This window comes from Hippoglossus stenolepis, chromosome 4 (genome assembly GCF_022539355.2).
Source record: "Hippoglossus stenolepis isolate QCI-W04-F060 chromosome 4, HSTE1.2, whole genome shotgun sequence".
Taxonomy (NCBI): Eukaryota; Metazoa; Chordata; class Actinopteri; order Pleuronectiformes; family Pleuronectidae; genus Hippoglossus; species Hippoglossus stenolepis.
The window spans coordinates 12,330,542-12,354,828 of NC_061486.1; the positions used below are offsets into that span (position 1 = coordinate 12,330,542).

Consider the following 24,287-nt stretch of genomic DNA (forward strand, 5'->3'; position numbering starts at 1 on the left):
CGTTAGGCCCGAGCAGAATCATCATCGTGCCTTTCATTCGCTTTTTCAGGCTAATGAGCTAAACAAACACCACACAGAGTCTTAATACAACCACATGTGCAGGAGCCTAATGCAAACCAGGGTTTTCTGAGGTTATTCCATCAAGAATAACAACGAGCAGTTTTTGAGATGCGTTGCAAAACCTTGATTATTAGCTGCTAGTAGAGCTCTGTCATGTTTCCCACATCAGCACTTCAGTTATTTCTAAAAGTCTTTGCTGTGTCCTCTTAGTAAAAACAATACAAACACAGGAGCAGGGGATATAGTGCTTCAGTATGGCTGCAGGAATAGAGGCATGCAGTACACACACTGAACCCCGTAATACAGCATTTCCATATGTATGCTGACAGAAAAGCTCAAGAAAAAAAAATGTTTTTCCCATAAAGGTCCATGAATAAAAGTCCTTATCTCACAAAGTTGAAGAGAGTGAAAAAGAAAATCCTGAGCCTGCCCCCTGATCCAGACCCCCTCCCAAAATGAATTGTATCTTCAATGGATCATGTCCCACCCCTTCACAACATTTCATGGAAATCTATTGATTCTATTATAGATTTTGCGTGATCTGATACAAAAAAGACGAAAACACAAGGTAACAATTCATTCACAGCCTTGATCTGTGGTCTAATGAATGCTGAGCACACACAGTTTAATCTATAGCTCTGGCTTCCTGCAGCGGTGACGCTGATAAAACACTCTGCAGGACACGAACCACTAATCTAATGATCTTCCATCCTCTGGAGTTCAGACTTGAAAGACCCTGACCTTTTCTCCAATATTCTATATTTGGGTACGAACTCTTGCATACTGCATGATGGCCCTCCATCAACTGCCGCCTCCCTTTTCTCTTTTTAGTCTTTGGTCATTTAAGATATATGCAATATTAAACACAAAGGGTAAAAAACTAATAGTTTAATTCAGTTTTTAAAAAGTAACTGATTCGTGGAGTAAATGAAAAACTGAAAATCTCATTCCTGCTCCTAACAGAAGTGGAATTTAATCCGTTTTTTTCCCTCTCATTTTTCTCTAATCTGTCGTGGAAGTTGTTAGATGTGATAAGGACACGATAAAATGGTTTCAAACTCAATCCAGGATTTGCTTTTCCTGTTCCATAGACCAGCAGCACATCCATTATATCAATAGACCTACACAGACAGGTCTACAATGGGCTTTCCTGGGAGGTGAGATATCTGTTGCCTGATCCCCTCTGTATGAGAAGGGCTTTGCTCCTTCACATAACAAATCACGGATTGCGAGATAAAATACTTTAATCAGTTTGATTTGTAGAAAGAAACTATTGTAATGATTTTCACAACAGTATGAACATACAGTCATAATCTCAATCACCATAATTATTTACAGATACTAACCAAGACAAAATACTTTTTCCCTTTTTCTCATCCTGAACGTTTCTGAGACAACTGCCAGGATTACTGCGATATTTGCTGTTGTTATGCCAACTCTGTAAGAACGGAGAAATAACTGGTTAAAGGGAATCTGTGATTCGGCCTCCTCGAGCACATTAATCTCACTGTGACATCACAGCATTTAATCTCACAGCCACTGTATCTGGATTCATAAGAGGATTTCTCACACTGAGAAGAGTCCACGTCAAATAAAGATGAAAAACCATGCATATCTCTTTTGAGCTTTTTTTGTATCTATCTATCTGTAGACATGAAATGAGAATGTCCACAGATACATACTCTGTGTTAACGCTGTAAAATGCTGATAATTGTCGAAAGAGTGAATCAACAAGTGTTTGCAGTGACGCTGGTGCAGATATATTTAATGTAGAGAGATGAGCAGAGAGACAGCTGAGTGCACTCTCGTTTTGCCGTCAGCATCATCAGACTGGTATTCTGAGGAGCAGGCTAAATATGGCAGGCCTGGTTGAACCACATCCTGGAGATAAAGAAACCATAGCAACAGTAATGCAATGCCATGGTGATGACAGGAGGTCTGCTTAGGCCACAGCCCACAGACTCAGGAAGGAAACGTCGAGCACAGCGCTCTATTCCACAGGTATCCAGCTTGTTTTTACTCCCTTTCTACAAAAAGGAAATCATTTCAACGAATAAAAGGTGAATAAATCATGTTTCAAATCATTTTTAGGTCTAAAGGCTTTCAACATAGTGTGCACATGGGATGAATGTGGTAGATTTTGAAGATATGAGGCTAAACGTAAAGACAGTACAACAAAAACAGGAAGAACAGAAGAGCATGAGAGCAATTTAATGTTGGTCAATTACAGTTTTACATAGGAGTTTAAATCAGGGAACAAGCACATCTACTGACTGAGAGTATAAATAAGTGAATAAGAGAGGGAATGTTTGTTCATGGATGTAAATGTGTGTGTGTGAGTGAGTGAGTGTGTGTGCAGAGGCCCTCGAGGATTCACTGCAAAGAGCAGATTTAAAGGGATTTGGAAGGATTTCAAGATTATATCATGATTACATCAGGCAGCCATGGATGAAGCACGTTGGAAATGGGGATTTAAATCGTGCTTCGCTAGAAAAAAACCCTCTTAAATGCTCCGATTTACACAGAGTATAAGCAGGAGCTCTCATTTCTGCAACATTTAACATCGATGTTAATTATTGGTACGTCAGCGGGTCGACTGTTTCTGTGCATCTTGCAATCATCTGTCCTGATGCTGTGTGAAATTACTTCGTATTGTGCAATTCGAATATAAATTGCAATGCATACACAATCTAGAATGGCACTTAGTGTATATGGAGCGCATATCTCCTCCAAGGCCCAACAGTGTCCTTATAAGATACAGATTTTTATTTGGATCTGCACCAAATTGCACACATATCAGTCCCCTAAATATGACCGATTTTTTTCCCCCTCGAGATCCATGAATTATTCCCTGGGAAAACAGTGGAAATGAAAAAAAAAAAACACACCTCACACAGCATCTCGCAATGTTAAGAAAAGTGAAAAAAAATCCTGTATTCGCCCCCTTTTTTATCCCACGTCCCATGATTCCACCAAGTTTCATGGAAATCAGTTCGGTATTTATCCTGCTGACAAACAGACGGGGAGGAAAACACAACCTCATTTGCGGAGGTAATAACACATAAGTGAGCCACTGTTATATATCTCATACGAAAACACAAACTCATTGCAGTTCAGTGTTAGCTTGTGTTTGTGTGCATCTGACTGTTATTATTGCTGTTTTGTTTTGGAAAGATGGAAGAGCGACATGTACCAAAACAACATTCTAATCGACCCTGAGATCACACACACACACAGAAGCCTGTGCTTATATACACAAACATATACCCTCACAAACATCACAGAAAGACCCTGTTCCTAAAAATAACCCGTGTGTTGATCTAAACAAGTAGAGCGAGCATAATGCTGCACCACTGTAAACAACCGTGCAAACATTTACACACACACACAACTCCGCAGCAGCTCAACATGATGTTATACAATGTCATGTCCCGCACACGCGCACACACTAACAGGCCAGATCAGTGGCACATTTTAGCTAATCTAATTGATAAGGTGTACAGGGAGCTACTGAACCACACCTCTCCACACACACACACACACACACACACACACACACACACACACACACACACACACACACACACACACACACACACACACACACACACACACACACACACACACACACACACACACAGAGCTGCAGGGCGATGCCAGATTCAACCCGGGGGGGACTTGGCACAGACCTCTGAGCCAACACTGATTGCAAGTGAAGACTTGTTCCATTTGACCTTATGATTTGGCTCACAGTCCCCCTGTAGTAATACTCACTTTCTATTATAAGACCCAGAACTCCTGTACGACAGATAAACCATCAGACCAGGAGAAGGAGGCGACCGTGCAGCACTGACGTGTCTGGAGCAGATCCAACACGCTTTCAAGTTTCACAGCTGCTTTGAGTTTGACTTGCATGGCCTGTTGGTCATAGAGGAAAACAGATGAAAGGAGCTAAAGAGCTTAGAAAAGAAACAAAAAGATTACAAACGACAGGTTAGAGGACCTGCGAGAAAGAGGGTTAGAGAATTACTGTCGTTCGATATTAAATATTCATGAAGACACAAGGGTCGTCGCCTCTACACAAGGGGGAGGTTGTTTAAGCACAGACGCACAAGTGTCACCTTGTGTTCAGTGAGCTGGAGTTTATTATCTTAATTAGAATATGGTAATGAACAGAGCCCGTGTTTGAGGACAGAATTAACTCCTGACTGAGAAACTATTTGGACAAGATGACAGAGTGTGTCACGCCACACCGCTTGTTGCCAGAAATTATTTCTGTCCGGGATCACAGATAATTAAAAAGACTATGGATTGGATCGCCCCCCCGCCTGCCCCCACAAACAAGACAGAATATTATAGTGTACACAGATTTCGAGCACAAGGCAGGAGGAGGAGGAATAATGGTCAGATAATACATGATGCAACTAATTCTTCTTAGCATTTGTCCACATTCAGATCCAGTCTCTGATCAGCGGGCGCCCACATGTCATCACTGTGTATGTGTCCAGTTGTATTTTCTATTGTGATCTGACCGTTTAGCTCCTGTTTTCCTGGCACAGTCACAAGCGGCTGATCTTGGCTCTCAAGCATCTGGCAGTCCAGCAACATTTCAGGGTTGTTACTCCTCTGCTGGGTGGAAATATGACTCTCCACTTTATAGTTACCAAGAGCTCGGCCCTGTATGTTTTCCTGGCTGTGACTTCGGCTCGCTGGAACACCGCCCTGCCGCTGGCCGTCGGCGGGACTGCAGCCATCTATGCCAGGATACTGCTCCCTCTCTCTCGGCTTAGTGCTGCTGCTGCTGTCTGTTTGTTTACGGCCTCCTGTCCCATCTCTTGACTCGCTGCCACGCTGCTGGCGCTGTCTGATCCGACCTAATGTGAGCTGGAGCTCATTGAGACGCTGCGATACGTGGCGTCTCTTCAGCTCCAGCAGCATTGTTCCACTACGACTCAGGCTTGGCTCGCTGCTTGTTGGTGTAGCCCTCTGCAAGGGGATACATCACAGAGCGTGTATTGTGAACAATGATGTGGCAAAAGATGTAAATTAATTAATTGACATGGTCTCAAAGACCGTGATGTGATGCAAATATGCAAATGCTGGCACACTGCACTCACACATTTTTCTCTGAAATCTGGGAGCAATTGAACATCAGCTTGAAAAGGCAGAAATTTGAAGGATTCATCACAGTTTTAACCAAATGTATCAATGCATCATGTCATTTTTATGAATGAAATGCTAATGAATCGTGAGAACGTCAAAATGAAATATCTCTGCATGTTGAATTTTATAGGGTATTAAAAACAAAGAGAGCATTTCCGAGCCTCTTCAGAAGAATTGCCACACAGATAAATTATTTGGGTTATGCAATGTGTAATATTCCAGTTAATTACCGCTGAATGGTTCCCAGCACTCGTCTGTGTCTCCTCTTGCCATCTGCTCATTTGAGCTCTCTTCTGTAGCTGCACGCTGAGCTGCAGGAAGGACTCATTCAAGCGGTCGATTTCTTCTTCTACACAGGATATCTGGAGTAAAAGAAATGGGGAACATTTGTCATGCCTGGAGGGTAGAAACTATTAAATTACTCTTAAATAAACATAATTACGGATGTTTACCTGTATCGGTGTCCCTTTTGGTGGCAACCCTGCAGAAATTAAACTACACTTTTAATTGTTTAGAATCAAAACAAGTGATTTTAGTGTGAAAGTGTTGCTTGAATCTGTTCTGAAGAAAATTACAATAATTGGATGAAACCCACAATAATATGTGATTGCATATCTACCAGAACCCGCCCTCCCCTCCCTCCCCCTGGCTTCAGAATAGCTCCAATGCTCATTGGCAGGCTGCCACTAAGGTCACAAACTGTGTGTAGCAGGATATTGACCCATTCCTCTGGAACAAAAAGCTGTTTAGGTGACAAAGTGGGTGAAAATCAACTCTTACTCTCCAGCACTTCCTATAATATAAATCCTGCGAGCGGGAAGAATTGGAGAAACAACTTCAATCTGAAACCACATTTGGATTTTCTCATTACTTTGTATGGGAGTGTTATTGTTGTGAAAATAATGGAATTCTGTGGGCTGCACAAAATTGCGTTCCTTTATGGATCAATGGTCTGAAAGCATTAAACTCATCCCCACAAATTGTACGAGACTCCAAGTTGAAGACACATTGATCAAGGGAAAAATCATCGTGCTCCTTACACCAGGTTCGGATTCTTTCTATATTGACAATAAAGACCGGAATCATCATGATTTATAATCAACTATATTTGCCACCATCTGTGTTCTAAGGTGGTAAATTTAGATTGTCACCCGCTTTAGTTCTTTGTCCATATGCGTCTGTAACCATCACCATATTATATACTTACTTTGCAGATTTTGCAGTTATTGATTTTGCATATAACAGGACTAGAAATCTGCACTCGTCCTACCTGGGTCTGTGTCCTCAGTTGAACACCGTCCGAGGTTGAAGATGAGCTGCTCTAACTTGAAATACTTGTATTTCTCAAGTCTAAATCGGAGGAGAGATAGTGAGAAAAAGGTGGTTATCTGCACGGTTTCGCTTATAGCACACTCTGCTGCAGGGTTCATGTTTCTCACCAACCTGCGAGCTAACAGGTGCTCAGTGAAATGCACCTCAGCGGGAACTCTGACGTTGAGAAATTCTGTAACTAATGCACCGTGCTGACTCTCCGAACCGCTGAATTTTGACTGTGACAAAGAAAAGAAACAAGCTTAAAACGTATCTTCCCCAAACCTGTGCAGTTTCAGACAGATGTGTGAGGTTTCCAGCACTTTCTCACCTCCTCTGTGCTCCATTTGAAAGAGACGTTAAACAGCTGAAGGCTCAGAGCGGAAACGGCCTCATGCAGCGCCTGCATAAAGCTCTGAGGTTTTGATGCTGGAAAAAATAGGGGAAAATGGGATTTTTCTAGCTGATTACATACTCTACTTTGTGCTTTCAAAGATGATTGCCAGGGCTATTATACTGCTCTCTACATGGCTGTTAAAAAAACAAGGACACAAGATTAGGTTTTCCGGAACTACTGTGATGATCCACTTACCTGACGCAATGTGGGCCATGGACTGCAGAAGGACGCCGATAAAATGCCCCACGTGCTGAAGCTTTGCCTCTGACAGATAAAGGATTTGATTGGTCCTATCAAAGTAAAAGTCCCCAGAGCAATGGGCCAGCGTGGCCTCATTAGTGGACAATGAAGAAACTGGGATCGACTTGGCCAGTAGCAAAAGCACGGAGGGGAACTGGGGGCATTTTTCGAGCAACTGCATCACCTGGCAACCGAACAGAAAAACTGCAGCGTGCTGAGCGGATAGGTTGACCAGAGCAGTTGGGATGAGTTTCCCGTCGTAGTTCTCCTGGACAGACGGCTCTACAGCTGAGAAGGAAATTTCGACATTCAGTATATAATCATTACATTCAGCTTCTCTCTCTTTTCTGATTGAAACTTGTTTTAATCATATGTCTGTACCATGGTGGAGATGCTGAGTAGGCTCAGCTGTGGAGAGGCTGTGTAAAGACTGCTGGATCTCCTGCAGGGTCTTGAACAGAGGAGATATACTGACCAGCTTGGATAAGTCGTGGTCACTTAGACAAGGGACTGTGCTCTGTAGACTCTGTAGAATTTTGTAAGTTACAATAAATCTCCACGTAATTATTCCAATTTACGCAAAAACAAAAATGCAAAAGCTACTACAGCACCTGTGTGTAACACATGTTGGTGTCACCGGGTTGTGTGTATCCAGCTTGCGGTTCACACTCCCTGGTATCATGAGGACCAGAGTGACAGTAATCCCTGTTCTGCCAAGCTTCTCCTGTCACCCTGCAGACGAGAGCTTCCACAGACCTGAGAACAGTTCCCAGTAATGCCATAGATGGCTCAGCTGGGGCGATAAGAACATTCAGTTCCATATATGAAAAACTAAAACGATTCAAAAAGGATGTTAGTGAAGTTTAAACCACTAACAGTGCAACAACAGGTGATTTAAAAAGCAAAACAGTTGAGTAGATAAGGGGCTTAGAGCCATTAAACACAAGGGAAGTACTTCACCAGTTGGTTTAAAGAACATGAATAATTTATATAGACAAATACTAAATTGATCCCGAGGGAAATTCAGGGGACAATTTAGAGCACCTCCAGTTTAAACAATGTGCTCAATTAGTTCTTCTGGGTTAAACAATATTTAGGCACAACATGTCAACTTACTGTGAAAGGAAAAGTAGGACATATCCGTGTAGCTTTACAGTACCTATACATGCTCGCCTTTAAAGAAACGGCATATGTTTATGTGCATATTACACAAAACACAACAAAGTTTAAATTTCTGATCTGCTGAAAGACTGATCTAGTTACATCAAGACAGAGCCAGGCTTTGACTTTATGCTAAGCTAAGCTAACAGGCTGTGGCTTCATATGTAAAGTATGAATGTGAAAGCTGCATTGATCCTCTTGATCCAACTGTCAAGAAGAACCTGAACATTGCAGTCTTACCTTGTGCTTCTCTCTCCCCCCCACTGCTGTCAGATGGTTTATCCCTCATGGTATTATGGACAAGCAGCTCTTTGAGAAGACTCAGCTTTTTATGGTCCATATTCTCAAAGGAATTCTTAGAATAAAAACACACTATTTTACACAGTTTTCTTGTGACACTTTAAATCATAACTTTAAGATGTTTCACATCAAATCGCAAATTCTTTCTTGAATTGATCATTTAATACGTTTGCATTGAGTCAGTGTGGTGAGACTCACCTTGAGCGTTTCCGCCTGTTGACAAATGTTTCTGTAAAACTCCTGCATGTCTTTGCGGTGTCGAGCCAGCTGGGAGGCGATGTGGAGGTTCTGGTCCTCGAGTTTGTCGTACAGAGTTTTCACATTGAACTCCTCTAGATCACAGCGCCCTGATACACTTCCTAAATAAGGGCAGTAATTATCAATAATATGCAAGTCATCACTTTTTTTTTATTGTTTTACCTGAGAAGATGCTCCTATGATGAGTGAATGCACCTTTTAAATCATAGGCTTCCTTAAGTGAGTTTTATAGTAATTCATTCGTGTCTCAAGATAGTCAGGGAGAGAACATGCGTCGGATGATAAGTACTTGAATGAAGATCGCAGAGGCTAACTAGGGAACTACAGATAAGAGCACAAGTCATAAGAGTGGGGAAATTAGCCATTATTTTCGTTATCATCAATCAAGTGGGGGAAAAGGCTCTTAACTGCTAGCTAGTCATGCGTGGTGGTTTCATAATGATCCGACCAGTGGACGTTTAAACACCCTATCAAGCTGCATGAATAATGCAATACGCACTAAGTGAGAACTCCACCTAAAAGTCATTTCAAACATTAGCACACACCAGCGGTGAACGATATTGGAAAGCAGCCAGATGGAAACGTTTTTTTTAGTGAAACTTCTCTTGAATCACTTTCAATAATCGGTTCATTAACAGGAAACTGAAGTGATGCAAAAAGTAAAGACAGATGGTCTCATTTATTGAATTGAACAAAGACATTTATTGCCCATGTGACAGTCCATAAACTGTCTATTCAATATTTTAGCTCTATGAATGGTAATGTTGATGAGTCAGGCTTAAGGGTTGATTTACCACTTTGGTCCAAACTGAAATATCTCTAAAACCTTAAATGAAACATGGTACTCCCCATTTTTCACAGCGCGCCATTATCAGGTCACAACTAAATATTTTCAGATAGTTTTGTGTATGACTCTAAAAATAACTGAACTTTACACTGGTTTTAGTGCTAATTAGTAAACGGTTTTATGCTAGAATATTAAACGATCTTCCAAAAGCCAGATTCAGATTAGAACAGAACATAGTTTATATCATTAAAGACTCACTTTGCACTCAACCACCACATTATTACATTACATTATTATTGCTATAAAAATGTTAAGGGAGTTCGGGTTATGACCTAGTGTAAATCTTTATGATAAATGTAAATATGATACAAATGTAAATGTAATGAATAGTGACTTTACCTCCCTTTGAAACAGCAGGTTCCTCCGCCTCTGCACCTTCTCCCACCCCCCTGCTGTCGAGAGCACCTCCTAAACTGGGGACAGCGATGCTGAAACACAAAGCACAAGCCACAATGTGGTTTTATACATTTATCTATTATTGATAAAGACAAATCTTTTGCAGATAGTTGACGATAGCCGGCTGGATTTCGAATTGGTGTTCTCAGCGCTGAATAAACTGACTTAATTTGCCTTAGTTGTCCGTACTAAAATATACAAGTTTATTACAACATTAATCTGTCGACAGAGAAGATTACAATCGAAACATCTCAGGATTAAAGGGATACAGTACCAGAAACAGGAAGGTTACTCGTACACAATATTTAAGGTAACAAAAGATGTATAAGTCACAAATTCCCAGTCATCTATGTCATTTTAGAGTTTAAAATAAGAATTAGAGGAGGATGCCATGTTAGTTTGAGCTTTAAACCTGTCATGCAGGGGACATTGTACTGTTACTTCTACCAGTACACACATATCCAGCATCCTGACACATGAAAAACACATTATAACTGCAGTCACAACAACAGACCTGTCTCCATTGCAATCACACTCCACCGGACAGAAGGGCTCTCCGAGACTGCGCCACTTTGGCTTCATCCTCCACTGGGAGACCAGCTTTGCTTTGCTGGGTCGCAGAACGAGCATCGTGGCGGTCACAGCTACAACGACCACCAGCAGCAGACTCAGGACCCCTGTGCACAGTCGACATCTTGTCACGATAAAGAAGCGAACCCAACAAAGACAAGTTAAACTTTCACCAAATGATGAGAAGACACTGAGGATACACACCTACTATAACTCCCCAGTCAGGCAGAAGGTTGAGCCGGTGCTGCATGACAATCCCAAATCTGACCAGATGTGCCGGGGTCATGGGCTGGAACACAGACGACCGAGCATCGCACTCCGCCCCCTCCTCACTGACCACCACCACCAAACTCCACTCTGGGATGGCGCTGTCCACAAAAACGTACTTCCCCGTTTCTGAGAACACGTGGGCAAACCTGAGAGAAGGGCAAGGAATCAAGACAGGAGATGTTCACAAAGCGTCCTTTCACATAAACAAAACTGGAGGTTCAACCTGTAGTGTTTGAACTCAACTCTACCTTGTGGAGTTGAAGTTCGTCTGCTTCACGAGCATCTGCAAATGTCGGAAGGCTCCAAAGTCCCAGCCGGGGTTACTATTGAACAGGTGGTCTTTCTGATACACTGGGAAGTGACTGAGACGGCGGTCTAAGGGGTGTAAATGAATTCATATAAATATAACATCTATTAAAGCAAAAAATAAATCATCTCGTCACGATTGTCCCAAAAATCACATCTGAAGTCAAAGAAAGCAGAATACCAGTGTGATTGATGGCGAGATGGAAAATGAGCATGTCACCGGAGGATAAACAAGCAATGGGGTTGGGGATCCGTGGAAGAACAGCCAGGTCACCACCAACAGCAGCATAACCATCGACATCATCATCATCCTCATCATTTGTATCTCTCCTCTTTCTGGGTCTTGTATTTAGGAGTTCTGTTGGTTCTGAGTAGAGATAAATCAGTGTCCAGTTATAAAAATCTGCATTTTTTTCATGTAGAGTGGTGACATAAATTCAGATTTACATCAACCAACATGACAAATGAAGTCTATTCACCTGACAGGAACTGATTGATAAGTCCCGTCTGTGTGGGAATCCAACCAAATACTCCCTCAGAGTCAAATTGGACCAGATGAATTTTCCCAAAGTTCTTTGCATGAATATCTGGTCCTAAAACATCCATTACAGTCTGGAAATGAACAGGAACAAGTTGGATAAGACCTGCTACTAAGTCATTATAGTACAGCAACAGCATACTATCTATATATATATATCAAAATATTAATTCATAATTACTGACTTTAGAACTGACTATGTACAGCATATAGGTATATGCTACTATAGCACAATGCTGGCTCAAATAAGATGCTTAAGTTCTGTCACAAAATGTGTCCTGATGTGTGTATGTGTAAGATCATGGTAAAATTATTTCAATTTCAAACATACAATTGTTTAAAATAAAGATAAGGATCGTGTACCAGAGAAAAAGAAAGTGACCTAAACGTATAAAGGGCTATTAAATGATAATCCACGGAGAAACACAAACACAAAATAAACATCTCTTAAAAAAGGACAAAAGTAGACACACACAAAACATGTCCATTCATAGATTTCTCAAACTAATGGGGAGTAATGAGGCCATCCTGTTGAACTCAATACTTTTACCTTGAATGGAGAGCTTGGTTTTCTTTATCAGATTCTCTTCGCTATTGTGCAAAGATATCACACAATCTGCAGCTGCACCATTTCTCCAGGTGTCCTGCTGAGGCTCCGTCTGGCCGAGGCCCTGATAAATGCTACGCCCAGCTTTCCACCAACCAATCACTTTCATTTAACCCCACAGTCCGACAAGCCTCTGGGTTGCATCGTACAATACTAATGTTGCATTTGGGGGGGGGGCTTTCGAGAATCCTTCCTCTCAGTCATACACACACTTTGATCAGTAAGTATAGGTTAAATCAAAATTGCATGCACTCCGGTGTAAATGATAACAGGTTTGTGAAAAGCCCCATTGCCGCTCCCTCACCCGTGTCCAGACCATGCTGCTTCTGTCTCTCAGGCTGAGCAGCAGGCGTCCATCTGCCGAGAGCTGCGCAGAGAGCTGAGGCAGACGGGAGAGGCAGGACGTATTGCAAAGCTCCTCGGCAGACACGTATCGCTCACATTGGCAGCTGGGGTGTCAGGATCGGGAAGATAAGAGAAAATAAAAAAACGCTTGTCAATTAAAGCTGAGCGCACAGTCGGCACGAACAAATAAAGGCCGCCCGGCTACCAAAAACACAAGCCGGTGAACAAACAAGAGTGGATAAACTCCTGGGGTCTATCATTTCATATGTAATCCATTTGAGTATAACGTCTATTTCTACCATTATAATCCAACTACAAATAGAGAAATCTGTGAATGAATTGTCAAGAATAAACAGATAGACAATTGACTTCAAGCTCCGTGGATTTAACGCTGAGGACAGAATAAGCAAAGTGTTGACTGGGACGTTTTTTGGATGAGCAGTTGTCAAATATAGACATAAAATAATCGACTGTGTATAAAACCTACGCAACCATCCGACCACGATGTGGTTCAGAAACCTGGATGAGGTCTTTTCATGCCCCAGCCTAAGGTATTCACATTTCTCAAAACCAGAATAGGGTCTTGTCCAGGTTTATAAAACCAGTAAGATATGTTTACAGGTGTTAAACATAACCAGAAGACTCCCTAAAACCTGATCATAACCAGGATACTAATGTGAACTATTGTATTTATCACTTAAAGACCATAATTGATTCCTCCACTACATTTAGCTTCAGTACCTTTAACCTGGTAACTTTTAAAATTGTCATTATCTTCACCGGCTTATGTGAAGGACTGAGGTGAACTGATAAAAATATAAAAGGGGCTTAAGAGATAAATAAGAGATTTACATTCCCATCTCCAAATCCAGAGTTCCTCCATGTGGTCCACAGGTGATATTACAGGAGTGGAGGGAAGGGGACACACACTCCCTGGATACCGCCAGGCGTGCCTGTCCTGTGGCACACCGTCTGTTCACCTGAAACACACAGACCTTATTCATTACTGAGCAACAAAACAAAGGTGTTTCCCCTTTTCCCTGTGTTGATTTTCAAATATTCTGCACTTAATTACATATTAAACAGGTCATATGAATGCAGGGTTTTTCACATTTAGTTTTTCAATTTATTTGCCGTGGTCGATACACAGGGATGTTGGGGATTGATGCTGTGCTTCTGAAAACTTCAGCATTGGATATTTAAAAGTTTAGCTGCAAAAACATGTCAACAAACTTTCTATTCACCTTGTAGGCAAGTCATTTTCCAGTCTATACAGTTTCACAAGAACAAGAAAAATTCGATCTGGTAAACAATCAATCCACAACTTTGATTATGTTCCCCTGAAAACCTTTTGACTGGAAGAAATTACAAATTTAAACATAAAAAGAAAACTAATCTTTGACAAGAGAACGTTTTTTTAATGTTTGCATGTCCCTCTTGTGCCTTTTATATAATAAAACACATATTTTGAGTGAAATAAGCAGTCGGCAGTATTTCCAACACTGCAGTACACAAATGCCATTCTGAAAAAAAAGGCCGGCCAGGGTTTGTGATGTCACAAACTTAAGAAACCAATCCTGTCAACTTGTGGGTGGGGCTCAGTAGCAGGATGAGACTCCTCAGCTGCAGGTGAGCTGTGAGGGACATGTTCGCATATTCATAGATCCCACTCACAAAATGTAGAGTTCCATTTTAAGGCCGTGAGCGGAATTTCTTCATGGCAAACATTGGAAGTATGTAAAGAGTTTTAGCTGATATAATGAGCTGCTGAAGTGATTTTAGATCTGCTACTGACCTCAGGCTGGCAGTCCAGTTCACTGTCAGAGCTGGAGCTTTGGTAATCCAGCTCGTTGTAGAAGATAAAACCAGTTCTACACAAACATGAACCGTCAGAGTGCTGGAATGCACGGTTCTTACCAATGCAGGTACAGGAGGAAGAACCTGAGGATGCACAAGAGGCCGATTTGATCAAGATGAGAGCATTTTATAAGCTCTGAGTTATCTAGGAACATCTGAGGAGGTCTAACCGGTTGGTGAGGTAGAGGAGCTGCCACAGGGGAAACAGGCGCTCTGGGCGGGCAGGTGGTTAAAAGTTCCAGCTGGACATGAGTAACAGTCACTCATTTTCCCAGCACGAGTGAGGTTACCAAAGGAACCAGGGGGGCAGGGTACGGGTTCAGTGGATCCCACGGGACAGACAGACCCAAAAGGGCAAGGGTGGCTTTTGAAATAGTCAGTACCTGTTGAATAAAAATAAAGTCATACTTGAAATAACAATTGTTCCACGTATGACATGGTATGTGGAATGGTTTGTGGTGGCGAGTGAGGTACCTGGCGGGCAAGAGTATCCTGGCGGACACGGAAGGCATTGTGGGCCGGGGGAGTGATGAAGACGATACGTGCCCCCCTCACACACACTACAGCAGCTGCTTTTGGATCCCCTGAGCCCACTGGCGGTGACAGGCATGGAACCACCTTCGCAGGACTTCATGGTGGAGCTGTTGGCCGGGCAGTAGTAAGGGAAAGGACAGCTGTGGAGCATGGCAACAGGGGTTATTTATAAAGCTTGAACCCACACCCTGGTAGAATCAGTCCAAAGCCACAGAGCGTTCATCATTTCAACAATTCAACTTCCCTCATTTCCACGTGGAGCTCACAGTCATTTGTCCACATGCCAGGTTTTACAACATTAGAGCTTTCATGCACTCACAGTTGTTTGGGCGTTGTGTAGGAGTGGGATCCCTCAGGGCAAAAATAACCTTCAGGACAAACTTGGGGCTCAGCAGTCTGAGGTCCGCAGTATGAGCCAGCTCTGCACGGCCTCTCTGAGGCTGCACCTGGATAATGAGCAAAACCTCATTACTGCAAAACCCCTTTACTGCCTTTAAGGAGACAGACATTCATTAAAATAAAAAAAGATTCACAGTCATCACATACAAAGAGGCTTATATGCTAACATTATTAACTCACCTATGGGACATTGATAGGACGCCCTGCAACGGATTCCCTCCACATTGGGCTTCCCTGTTTCCCGGGGGTCTGGACAGAAGGTTCCCCCTGCACAGGGTTCACAGTGTCTGGGCGTAGCAGCTCCAGGAAGGGACCTCTTGGTGCCTGCGGGGCAGTAGATGGGGGGGCCAGACCCACTGCACCAGTAACCAGGCGGACAGGGACTGTTGGAGTAGTCTGTAAGCCCTGGAAATACACATATACAAGAACATGGTCTAGACCCAAAATACATTTCAGATCTATTGAGCTGGTTTGCGTGCACCTGATTTTCAGATGGAGCCCTGCTGGTTACTCCCAGGTCGCACGTAGTGACAAAGGGAGATCGAGCTTTTTCTATTAGAACCCCCACAAACAAAGAAACTCTCTGCCCTTTAAACTCAGACACACTACCTCTCTAACTTCTTTTAAACCTCATCTTTAAACCTCTCTCTTACTGAACGCTTCAATGTTTGATTTACTGTTTGTATTTTGTTATAAGTTGTTATTAATATACTATTTGTTTCTTCATTTTTACTGCTTTTATCCCTTAATCTGGCCAATGTCCTTTGAGTTAACTGCCTTGTCTGGTTTTGGAGTTTTGGAGGTTTTAAGTTTTCTTTGTAACATTGTTAAGAAAGTGCTATATAAATAAAGTATATTATTATTATCAGCAGTATTAGTATTCATGTAGAATTAAATCTGCTGCATCACTGTGCCCATACACACTGAGCAGGACCTCAAGTAATAAACCTGAACTGTGAATCTTATCAAAATGACAACAGCAGTAAAGTTTCTTCGCCATCATTATTTAAGACGCCTGCATATAAAGAACCAGGGGAGAAGGAGGGAGGTCATCTCCTGGTCATCATCGACCAGATAAAAGTAACAGTGTGGGGATTTTTAAACATCAAGCATTCGTGAGGGAGATAAGAAAGACGTTTTTCCTTTGTAAATCCACCACTCCATCATTAGAGTAGTCTGCAGTATGACAAGTTTTAAATTCACTGCCTTCGATCACACACCTCCTCCACTCTTATCTCAGGCACAGGTATAACACTGGGCACACAGAGTGAAATTAATACAACCTCAAAAGGCAATTTTCTTTGAACTGTCCTTGCAAATGTAAATTCAAACCTTCAGACTTTACAGGTTATTATATAGTTGGCACAGGATATAGCAGAGTGACAAAGCAAAAAAAATTAAAATAGCTTTAATGGAAAATAAATGACACATTAGTATGTATATGTATAAATGTAGTTATTCAGCCGTGTGAGATGTGTGTGTCAGACCTGTGCTGTTACAGTGTGCACCAGGAGGGCACGGCAGGCAGTCCCCCTTGCTGCCTGCTCCAGGGGAAGCCTGATAAGTGTACAGAGGACATGGCCTGGGTCCTCCACTCAAGTGTCCCTCAGGCAGACCATCACAGTAATGACCAGCAGGACACAGATGAAGAGCTGGATCTCCTGCAAACAAACACAACGGTTCCATTTGGAGGTAGAATAAGAGGTGCAGATATTTCTATGGTGAGAGGGTTTAGTGGAACAATTGTTACACTGTGGCTAATTTATTTCACTTTATTGATCTGTTTTTTTGCCTCAACAAGCACATGCCCCTGGCTATATTTCTGACCGGTTAACCCGTCATGAGCCCACGCTTCGTCATAATTTCATTGACAGTGTGCTCACGGCTCTTTTTAATTCTGAGCCTGGTGGTTTTAACTTTAGTCCCAGTCCTAGGAACCTGCTAACACTGCATCTACTTACGCTCAGTTTAGATGAGACACACAGTGAATGTAGTGGACTACATGATAGGAAATCAGGCAAACAATACGCTGTGTCCCAAGTATCAGGACTGAACCTTACTGTAGCTCTTCCCTTTCATAACCTCTCACAACAAAGTCATCCAAAAAGGGCTGCTTCGTAACTTAAACCATGACCTGCATTTTCCTCTCTGAAAACCTAATTACAGTAGCAACAAAAACACATCCAACCACTCACAAACAGGCCATTATCAGCTCATACCAGGTTGACACCAGTACTGGGGGGGGCAGGGTAAACAGTCCTGTAGGCTGGAACCTCCAGAGGAGCTTCTGACTGTATTTGCAGGACACAACTGAGCCTCGTCTGTGCCCTCGGGACAATAGAAACCTAGAAGAAAGGATGTGTTGTGTCCAAACAATTTATTTGAAATAGCTGAGATATAAACTGATTAACCACCAACATGAGACAGTGAGAACTAATATTTGAAGTTAAAGAATTAGAGAATAGATGTTTTGATAATGTTTTGTACAGTTTGTCCCTCAAACCATCCATTTCTCATGAATGCAATAACAGCTTTAAGGGAATGTCTTCAAATTTGGTGCTCCAGACATTTGGACTCAAAATTAACTGATTAGATTTTGTTGGTCATACATGTTAATATAATTATATGCATAATTATGCCAAAAAGTCAATGAGAACATTTCATTCACTCCTTCAAAGTCTCCACTACATACAGTATATTAGAGGAGTGGTAGTTCTAGTTGGTTCATTGTACCTGGTGGACATGGTCCAGCGCACTGCATACCCCACTGACACTGGGTGAAGTTGGACCCCGGTCCCTGAGGGGTAAAATCTGCACTCCCAGAAACACAAAGATACCCCGCAGCACACACGCCCTGGATCCTTCCAGCCCTGATGAAAATATACACCGAGTTAGTTTAGCCAAAATGCAAATATCACTTCACTCCAGACGCACACACAGAGAAACACATATACAGAACAACCTTTTGAAGACACTGAAACGCACGCTTCATTAGATAAATAGATTTTATGATTACATATATTCCAACATTTCCACCTTCCACATTCATTACGTCCATGCACATGAAGATGTTAATTTGGCTGCTCAGTGATCCGTGGTTCTTGAACGTGCTATACTGCTGCATTCTGCTAATTGTGAGTCTAATCAAAACAGAGATGAGTGTGTGCCTTTGAGCATTCGTCTGAGTGTGTATGCATGAGTGTGGAATGTGCATGTGCCTTATTGTGTGTGTGTGTGTGTGCGCGTCTGTCAGTGTGTACATGTGTGGCATGTGAGTGTGAGACAAGGACACATTGGAGCACTTGTCTGTAGCGGGGCTTTAATTCATGCAGTACCTGCAGAACTTCCCTGAAGGGCACGGTAAACACTCTCTCTCCTCCTGAAGTCCTCCCTGGTTTGGATGAGTGTAAGTCCCATTGGGGCAGGGCTGAGGAACCATGGTGCCTGGAAAAAAAGAGAGGCAGTAGATTAGAGACAACCTGCATGGGCATGATTTATTACATGGCAATCTCCAGAACTAGCACAAGGTTATATGTTGCACTTTTATTTTGCATTGAACTAAACCATTTTGTAATTATTTATTAATTCTCTCCAAGAAGGTTCAAACTGTTAAATAGCAATTAATGAATAGATCATCATTTTGGGGAATAACCTCAATAGTTTGTTTGTTGAGTGTTGGATTAGAAGATTTAAACCCCTCTCAATCAGCATGATGAGTAGGAAGCCGGCACAAAACCACACAAAGGACCACTTGACATTTTGTGCAGATTGAACAAACAAAATGCAGCTTGTTAATTAGTGAGCTGTAGAGATGCTGGTAGGCAGATTTTAAATTATTGTCCTTAAAGTGCACCTGCCGGGCAGAAAGAGTGCGGCGGGCAGGGCCACGGCTCCCCCACTATGGCCTCCTCACAGTAGAATCCAGGTCGGCAGGGGATGCAGCTGTCCGAGCCGGGGTTTGGCTGGTACTCTCCTGTGGGACAAGGTAAGGCCAGGGCAGAGCCTTCCGGACAGTAGTGGCCCTAAAAACATAATAAAAATAACAATGGTGCAGCTGAGGGGTGACATCCAGTGTAGCAGGACATTAATATTCATCAATGTGGTACAAGCTTTTTCTCTGAGAGGTTCTGTTAGGAAATTAAAAAGAACAATGGATAAGGGGACGAACAGGGAGGGCGAATATAGAGCGAGGAACAAAAGAGTGTATGAATAACCTCACCTTGGGACAGAGGAAGGCATATGGAGTGGTTGAGGAGAAGTCAAAAGGACAGTAGAAACCTGCAGCACAGGGACCGCTGGTGTTGGCCAGACCCTCAGTGGAGCAATAGTAACCTGCAGGACAGGCTGAGCAGCTGTCGGAGGACACACCTCCTATAACAGGAGAACAGGAGATACCAGTGATGCAGATCAGACAAGCAGAGATCCCATCCGGACTGCTTTCAAATGCAAATGCATGATATGAGGAGGATAACAAATGATTCAATTCTTTACATAATGGTGACAGATGAAAATGCCATTTTGTGATGAACGTGAATAGCAGGTGTACCGGTGGTCTTGCGAACACTGCCAAGAGGACATTGAATCGGGGAGAGACACCCTGCTGGGCAGTAGTGGCCCACAGGACAAGGGCCATTCAGGGGGAAGTCATCAGAGCTCTGAGGTGTAGGTCCCATAGCCCCTCCTTGGCAGAAATAACCCTGCAAACAACGACCTACAAATACCAACACTGTCAGTTTACTTCCCTATTAGCAAATCTTTAAAGTAGCCTAAGGCTTTGTACATTCTTCTAAAAGGCTAAAATTCTGTCACCACATATGTTTCTGATCACCTTGTGGCATTGAGGCTCCATACGAGCTACAGTACACTCCAGAGGGACAGGGGCTACACACAGAGAGGGAGTGGGCCCCTGTCTGGTTGTTGAACGTCCCTGGAGGGCAGGGCTGAGGCAGGGCGGTCCCTGCAGGGCAAAAATGACCTACAAAAATAACATATTTATATTATTAATGCAGCTCAAAACATTAAGGGAACACTTAAATCATCACAGTGTATAATATAGATGAACGTTATGCTGCCTGTCACATCAACCAGCGTGACCGGTTTGTCGGTGGGTCAGTGATGGTGTGGGGAGGCATATCCTCAGAGGGTCGCACAGACCTCCATGTCATAGCCAACGGTTCCTTGACTGCTGTTATGTACCGGGAGGAAATCCTCCTATGCTGGTGCAGCGGGATCTGGGTTCCTCCTGGTGCAGGACAATGCCCGGCCTCATGTGGCCAGATGTGTAGGCAGTTCCTGGATGACGAAGGCATTGATGTGATTGACTGACCCTCTCGTTTCCCTGACCTTAATCCGATTGAGCAACTATGGGACATTATGTATTGGTGCATCCGACGCCACCAAGTACCTCCACAGACTGTCCAGGAGCTCACTGACGCCCTGATCCAGATCTGGGAGGAGATCACCCATGACACCATCCACCGACTCATCAGCATACCCAGATGTTGTCAGGAGCATACAGGCACACAGAGGCCATACACACAACTGAGTCACATTAGGAGTTACCGTGATGAAATTCACACAAGTTGGATCAGCCTGTGATTTACATTGTTTACTTTTCAGTGTGGGTTTGAATCAAGCCCTCAGTGGGTTGAGGATTTTGGTTTTCATTGACCGTTGTTACATCATTTTGTTCTCAACAAATTATATAATGTACATCAGTAAAGATTTTCAACTTGAATAATTTGTTCATCAAGATCTGATGTGTAATTAAACCGTTCCCTTAATTGTTTTGAGCAATGTATTAATATTATACATTAATATTATGGGATCAAATTCCATAAATGGATTATCATCCCCATGCTCACCAGCCGGGCAGACAGAGGGCTCCTGAGTGGCTGAGGAGGAGCACATTGTCCCCCGGGGGCATGTTGTGCAGCGGGCTGCTCCGGGGGCAGGACTGTAGGTGCCAGGCTCACAGGGAACCTCACTTGCTGAGCCAACAGGACAGCTATGGCCAGCAGGGCAGAGGTAGCCATGGGAACCATCCGAGGGGATGGGACTGGAGCTTCCACCCAGGCACACATACCTGAGGGCGTAAATCAGCAAAACAAACTTCATATCAAACATATTGCCACAAGCTGTTATCAGCAACTTTTGACAATCTGCCAGCGAGAAAATTAAAGTTTTCAATTCTAGAAAAAAACATTGCAGTGAAAGTATTTTAATTCAAAACGATAATGAAAACAGTATTTGGCTGCGTTTAGAAGACAAAATTGGATACATAAACATTGACAGTCTGACATTTGGATTCTGCAGGGCCTAACCAGTCATTTTAGTCAGTTTAAAGCACAATATTCAATGTTATTGCAGTTATCATTACACATATATATTCAGTTCTGCCTATTCAGAAAGAAGCACCACCAGCTGCTGAGTATAGTGTGTTCCCAGAAAAAATGTATGTTTTAATAAACTGGATTTTAATTGTAGTTCCTCCAAGTGAAACCCTTTTTATGTCCGACTTTGCTTTTAACCAGAAAAGAAAACAACTCAGACTCTGGGAAAACAACTGCAGGGTTACAGGTGTTTATTGCTGATTATTGAATATTTCCAACAAAATGCTACACTTAGCAAAGTGTTCTGAGAGGATTTTGTCCTGTTGAAGACACCTGCTTCCTGCTGAGACTCATGAAAAATGCATCTGCTGTCCTCAGTTATCTGTCTGATTTCTCACACACCGACTTGTGTTTGATTTTTTAAACTCATCACGTCGTGCTGACGTACCGAAATCGTCCCTTTAATCCAAGTTTAAATCCCACATAGGAATCCAAACATAGATGAATGTGCACATCCAATCTCAGAGAAACTGAAAAGTTATACGAGCAGATGTGTTTACCCAGCGTGACACGGGAGAGCATCAGAGAACTCTGTTATTGCAGGCTTGTCACAAAACAGTCCAGGGGGACAGAGCGAGCATTCGCCAACTTCCTTCAGCCCTCGGGAGATGGAGAGAGAGCCCGTGGGGCAGGGCAGTGGATGGCCAGTGCCAGAGGGGCAGTAGTGGCCTGAGGGGCAGAGATGGCTTCTGGTTGAATTCCCCTGAGAAACAAGAACATATATAAAGATATATAGAGAGACAGATGATATTTGTACTTGATAATATCCTTTCCTTAAAATTCAGATCACTGGAACGCATGCATTGCTTGCATTAAGTTACCGGTCTAATAAAGTGAGATCTCTAGAGGCTGAAATGTTTGTTACACACAACGATACAAAAGTGTTTGAATTACAGAGGGAATAAAATGCTAATTCCCATTAGAGTGTGACTGTGCTCAGCAACAGGGCAATGTTCTGCAATATCATGTGTGAAGTTGACATTGTGCCATAGAGGTAAGATTGAGTAAAACATATGGAGTGATCAAACTGGGGAGCTAAATAGTTTTACAGAGAAATTCAGAGTAAACTCCGGAAATGTTGTCATCTCTGTCCATTTGTTTGTTTGTTAGCAACATTATACCAACAACTAAACAGATTATTACCACCAAACTTAGAGGAGGGAAGTCGTATGGATCTGGGAAGAACCCATTTCATTTTGGTACGGATCTGGAAGGAAATCATTTTGCCTTTCTGTCATATTGCAAGACAGGGCAACATTCAACATTTTTACCATTTTCTCAGGTTATAAATCATGGATCTTGATGGAAAAAAAAAAATCTGACATGTTTAGCGGACTGATAAATATGACTGTGTGAAATCTGGGGCAGCTTTTTTGAATTTAATGGGATTGTTTGGCCTTGGCCTAGGAGTGCCATTCTAGTTTTTAATGTGGACATTCTCACATGAAGGAGAAGTTAGATTAAAGGTTGAAGGGCTAATGTAAGGACAAGGAGCAGCTGACCAACATCAACAGGTTAAACAAACAAGAGAGAAGAAGAACAACACCTGATACTCAGTTGAGTTGGGGCTGCTTGATCCAGCAGGACAGAAGTATCCTGCTTCACACGGTCCTGTGGGCTGGGACACACCAGACAGAGAGCAGAACATTCCTGCAGGAAAACAGGAATAAAACTGTATATCATCATTAATATTTGAAACACACTGACCTGATCATGAGTTTAGGTTAGGCTGCACTAACTCTAATGCTTTTCCATACCGGCAGGGCAGGGCAGGCAGGCACCGGGACTGGAGGCCCCGAGCTGGTTCTGCACGGTGCCAGGAGGACAAGGAAACTCCAGGCCGAGAGTCAGCCCTGCAGGACAGTAGTGTCCAGGGGGACAGAGAGCAGGCCGTACGGTGCCTTCAACTGACACACAGCAAGAAGAGTTAATAAACCAAGGTGAGATCTAAATAGTCAAATAAAATGAAAAGCTTTTTCACAACTTTTCCTTGCTACGTCTCTGACTTTGAAAAGATACAGCGGCATAATTAAAGAAACTGACTTCGCTGACACTGTGAAATCAGTTTTCAGTTAGATAAGCAAAGATAAAGAGAGGTGTGTAGACTCCTCTAGCTGTCCCTGTTTCACCTCAGGATGTATAAGCTCAGCTTCAGTTGATGAAACCTTCAGAATGACTTTGGACAATCCCCATGGAATTGGTGTAAAATTGTTGTTTTCATTAAACTGTGTGTATGTGTGTGAACAGTTGTGTCCCTTATTAAAGAACGCCTTATTGAAAACATGCCTCTTGGCTGTGCTGCATGCTAATGTATTGTGAGTGCTACTGGAAAATAA

At 42.7% G+C, this 24,287-nt stretch overlaps 2 protein-coding genes across 2 annotated transcripts; both read right to left on the reverse strand.

Moving 5' to 3' along the window:
* Positions 1–2,875: 2,875 nt before the first annotated feature.
* On the reverse strand, positions 2,876–17,401 carry si:ch211-286b4.4. The gene is made up of 26 exons (XM_047339651.1): positions 17,395–17,401; positions 17,047–17,220; positions 15,740–15,964; positions 15,480–15,606; positions 15,101–15,300; positions 14,797–15,009; positions 14,565–14,710; positions 13,622–13,749; positions 12,729–12,873; positions 11,759–11,891; positions 11,461–11,646; positions 11,222–11,348; positions 10,908–11,119; positions 10,648–10,810; positions 10,077–10,165; positions 8,831–8,991; positions 8,573–8,687; positions 7,783–7,964; positions 7,553–7,697; positions 7,127–7,459; positions 6,866–6,963; positions 6,667–6,773; positions 6,494–6,573; positions 5,676–5,704; positions 5,454–5,585; positions 2,876–5,046 (listed from the first exon to the last, which is right to left on the reverse strand). Exons 1-26 carry the CDS (start codon positions 17,399–17,401, stop codon positions 4,495–4,497), a joined length of 4,209 nt encoding a protein of 1,402 aa, XP_047195607.1. The 3' UTR covers positions 2,876–4,494.
* A 366-nt stretch (positions 17,402–17,767) lies between these two features.
* On the reverse strand, positions 17,768–21,603 carry LOC124851650 (multiple epidermal growth factor-like domains protein 6). Its single transcript, XM_047339652.1, has 9 exons — positions 21,424–21,603; positions 20,974–21,100; positions 20,388–20,516; positions 20,106–20,270; positions 19,779–19,930; positions 19,413–19,581; positions 18,895–19,003; positions 18,293–18,429; positions 17,768–17,904 (listed from the first exon to the last, which is right to left on the reverse strand). Exons 1-9 carry the CDS (start codon positions 21,601–21,603, stop codon positions 17,768–17,770), a joined length of 1,305 nt encoding a protein of 434 aa, XP_047195608.1.
* Positions 21,604–24,287: the final 2,684 nt, after the last annotated feature.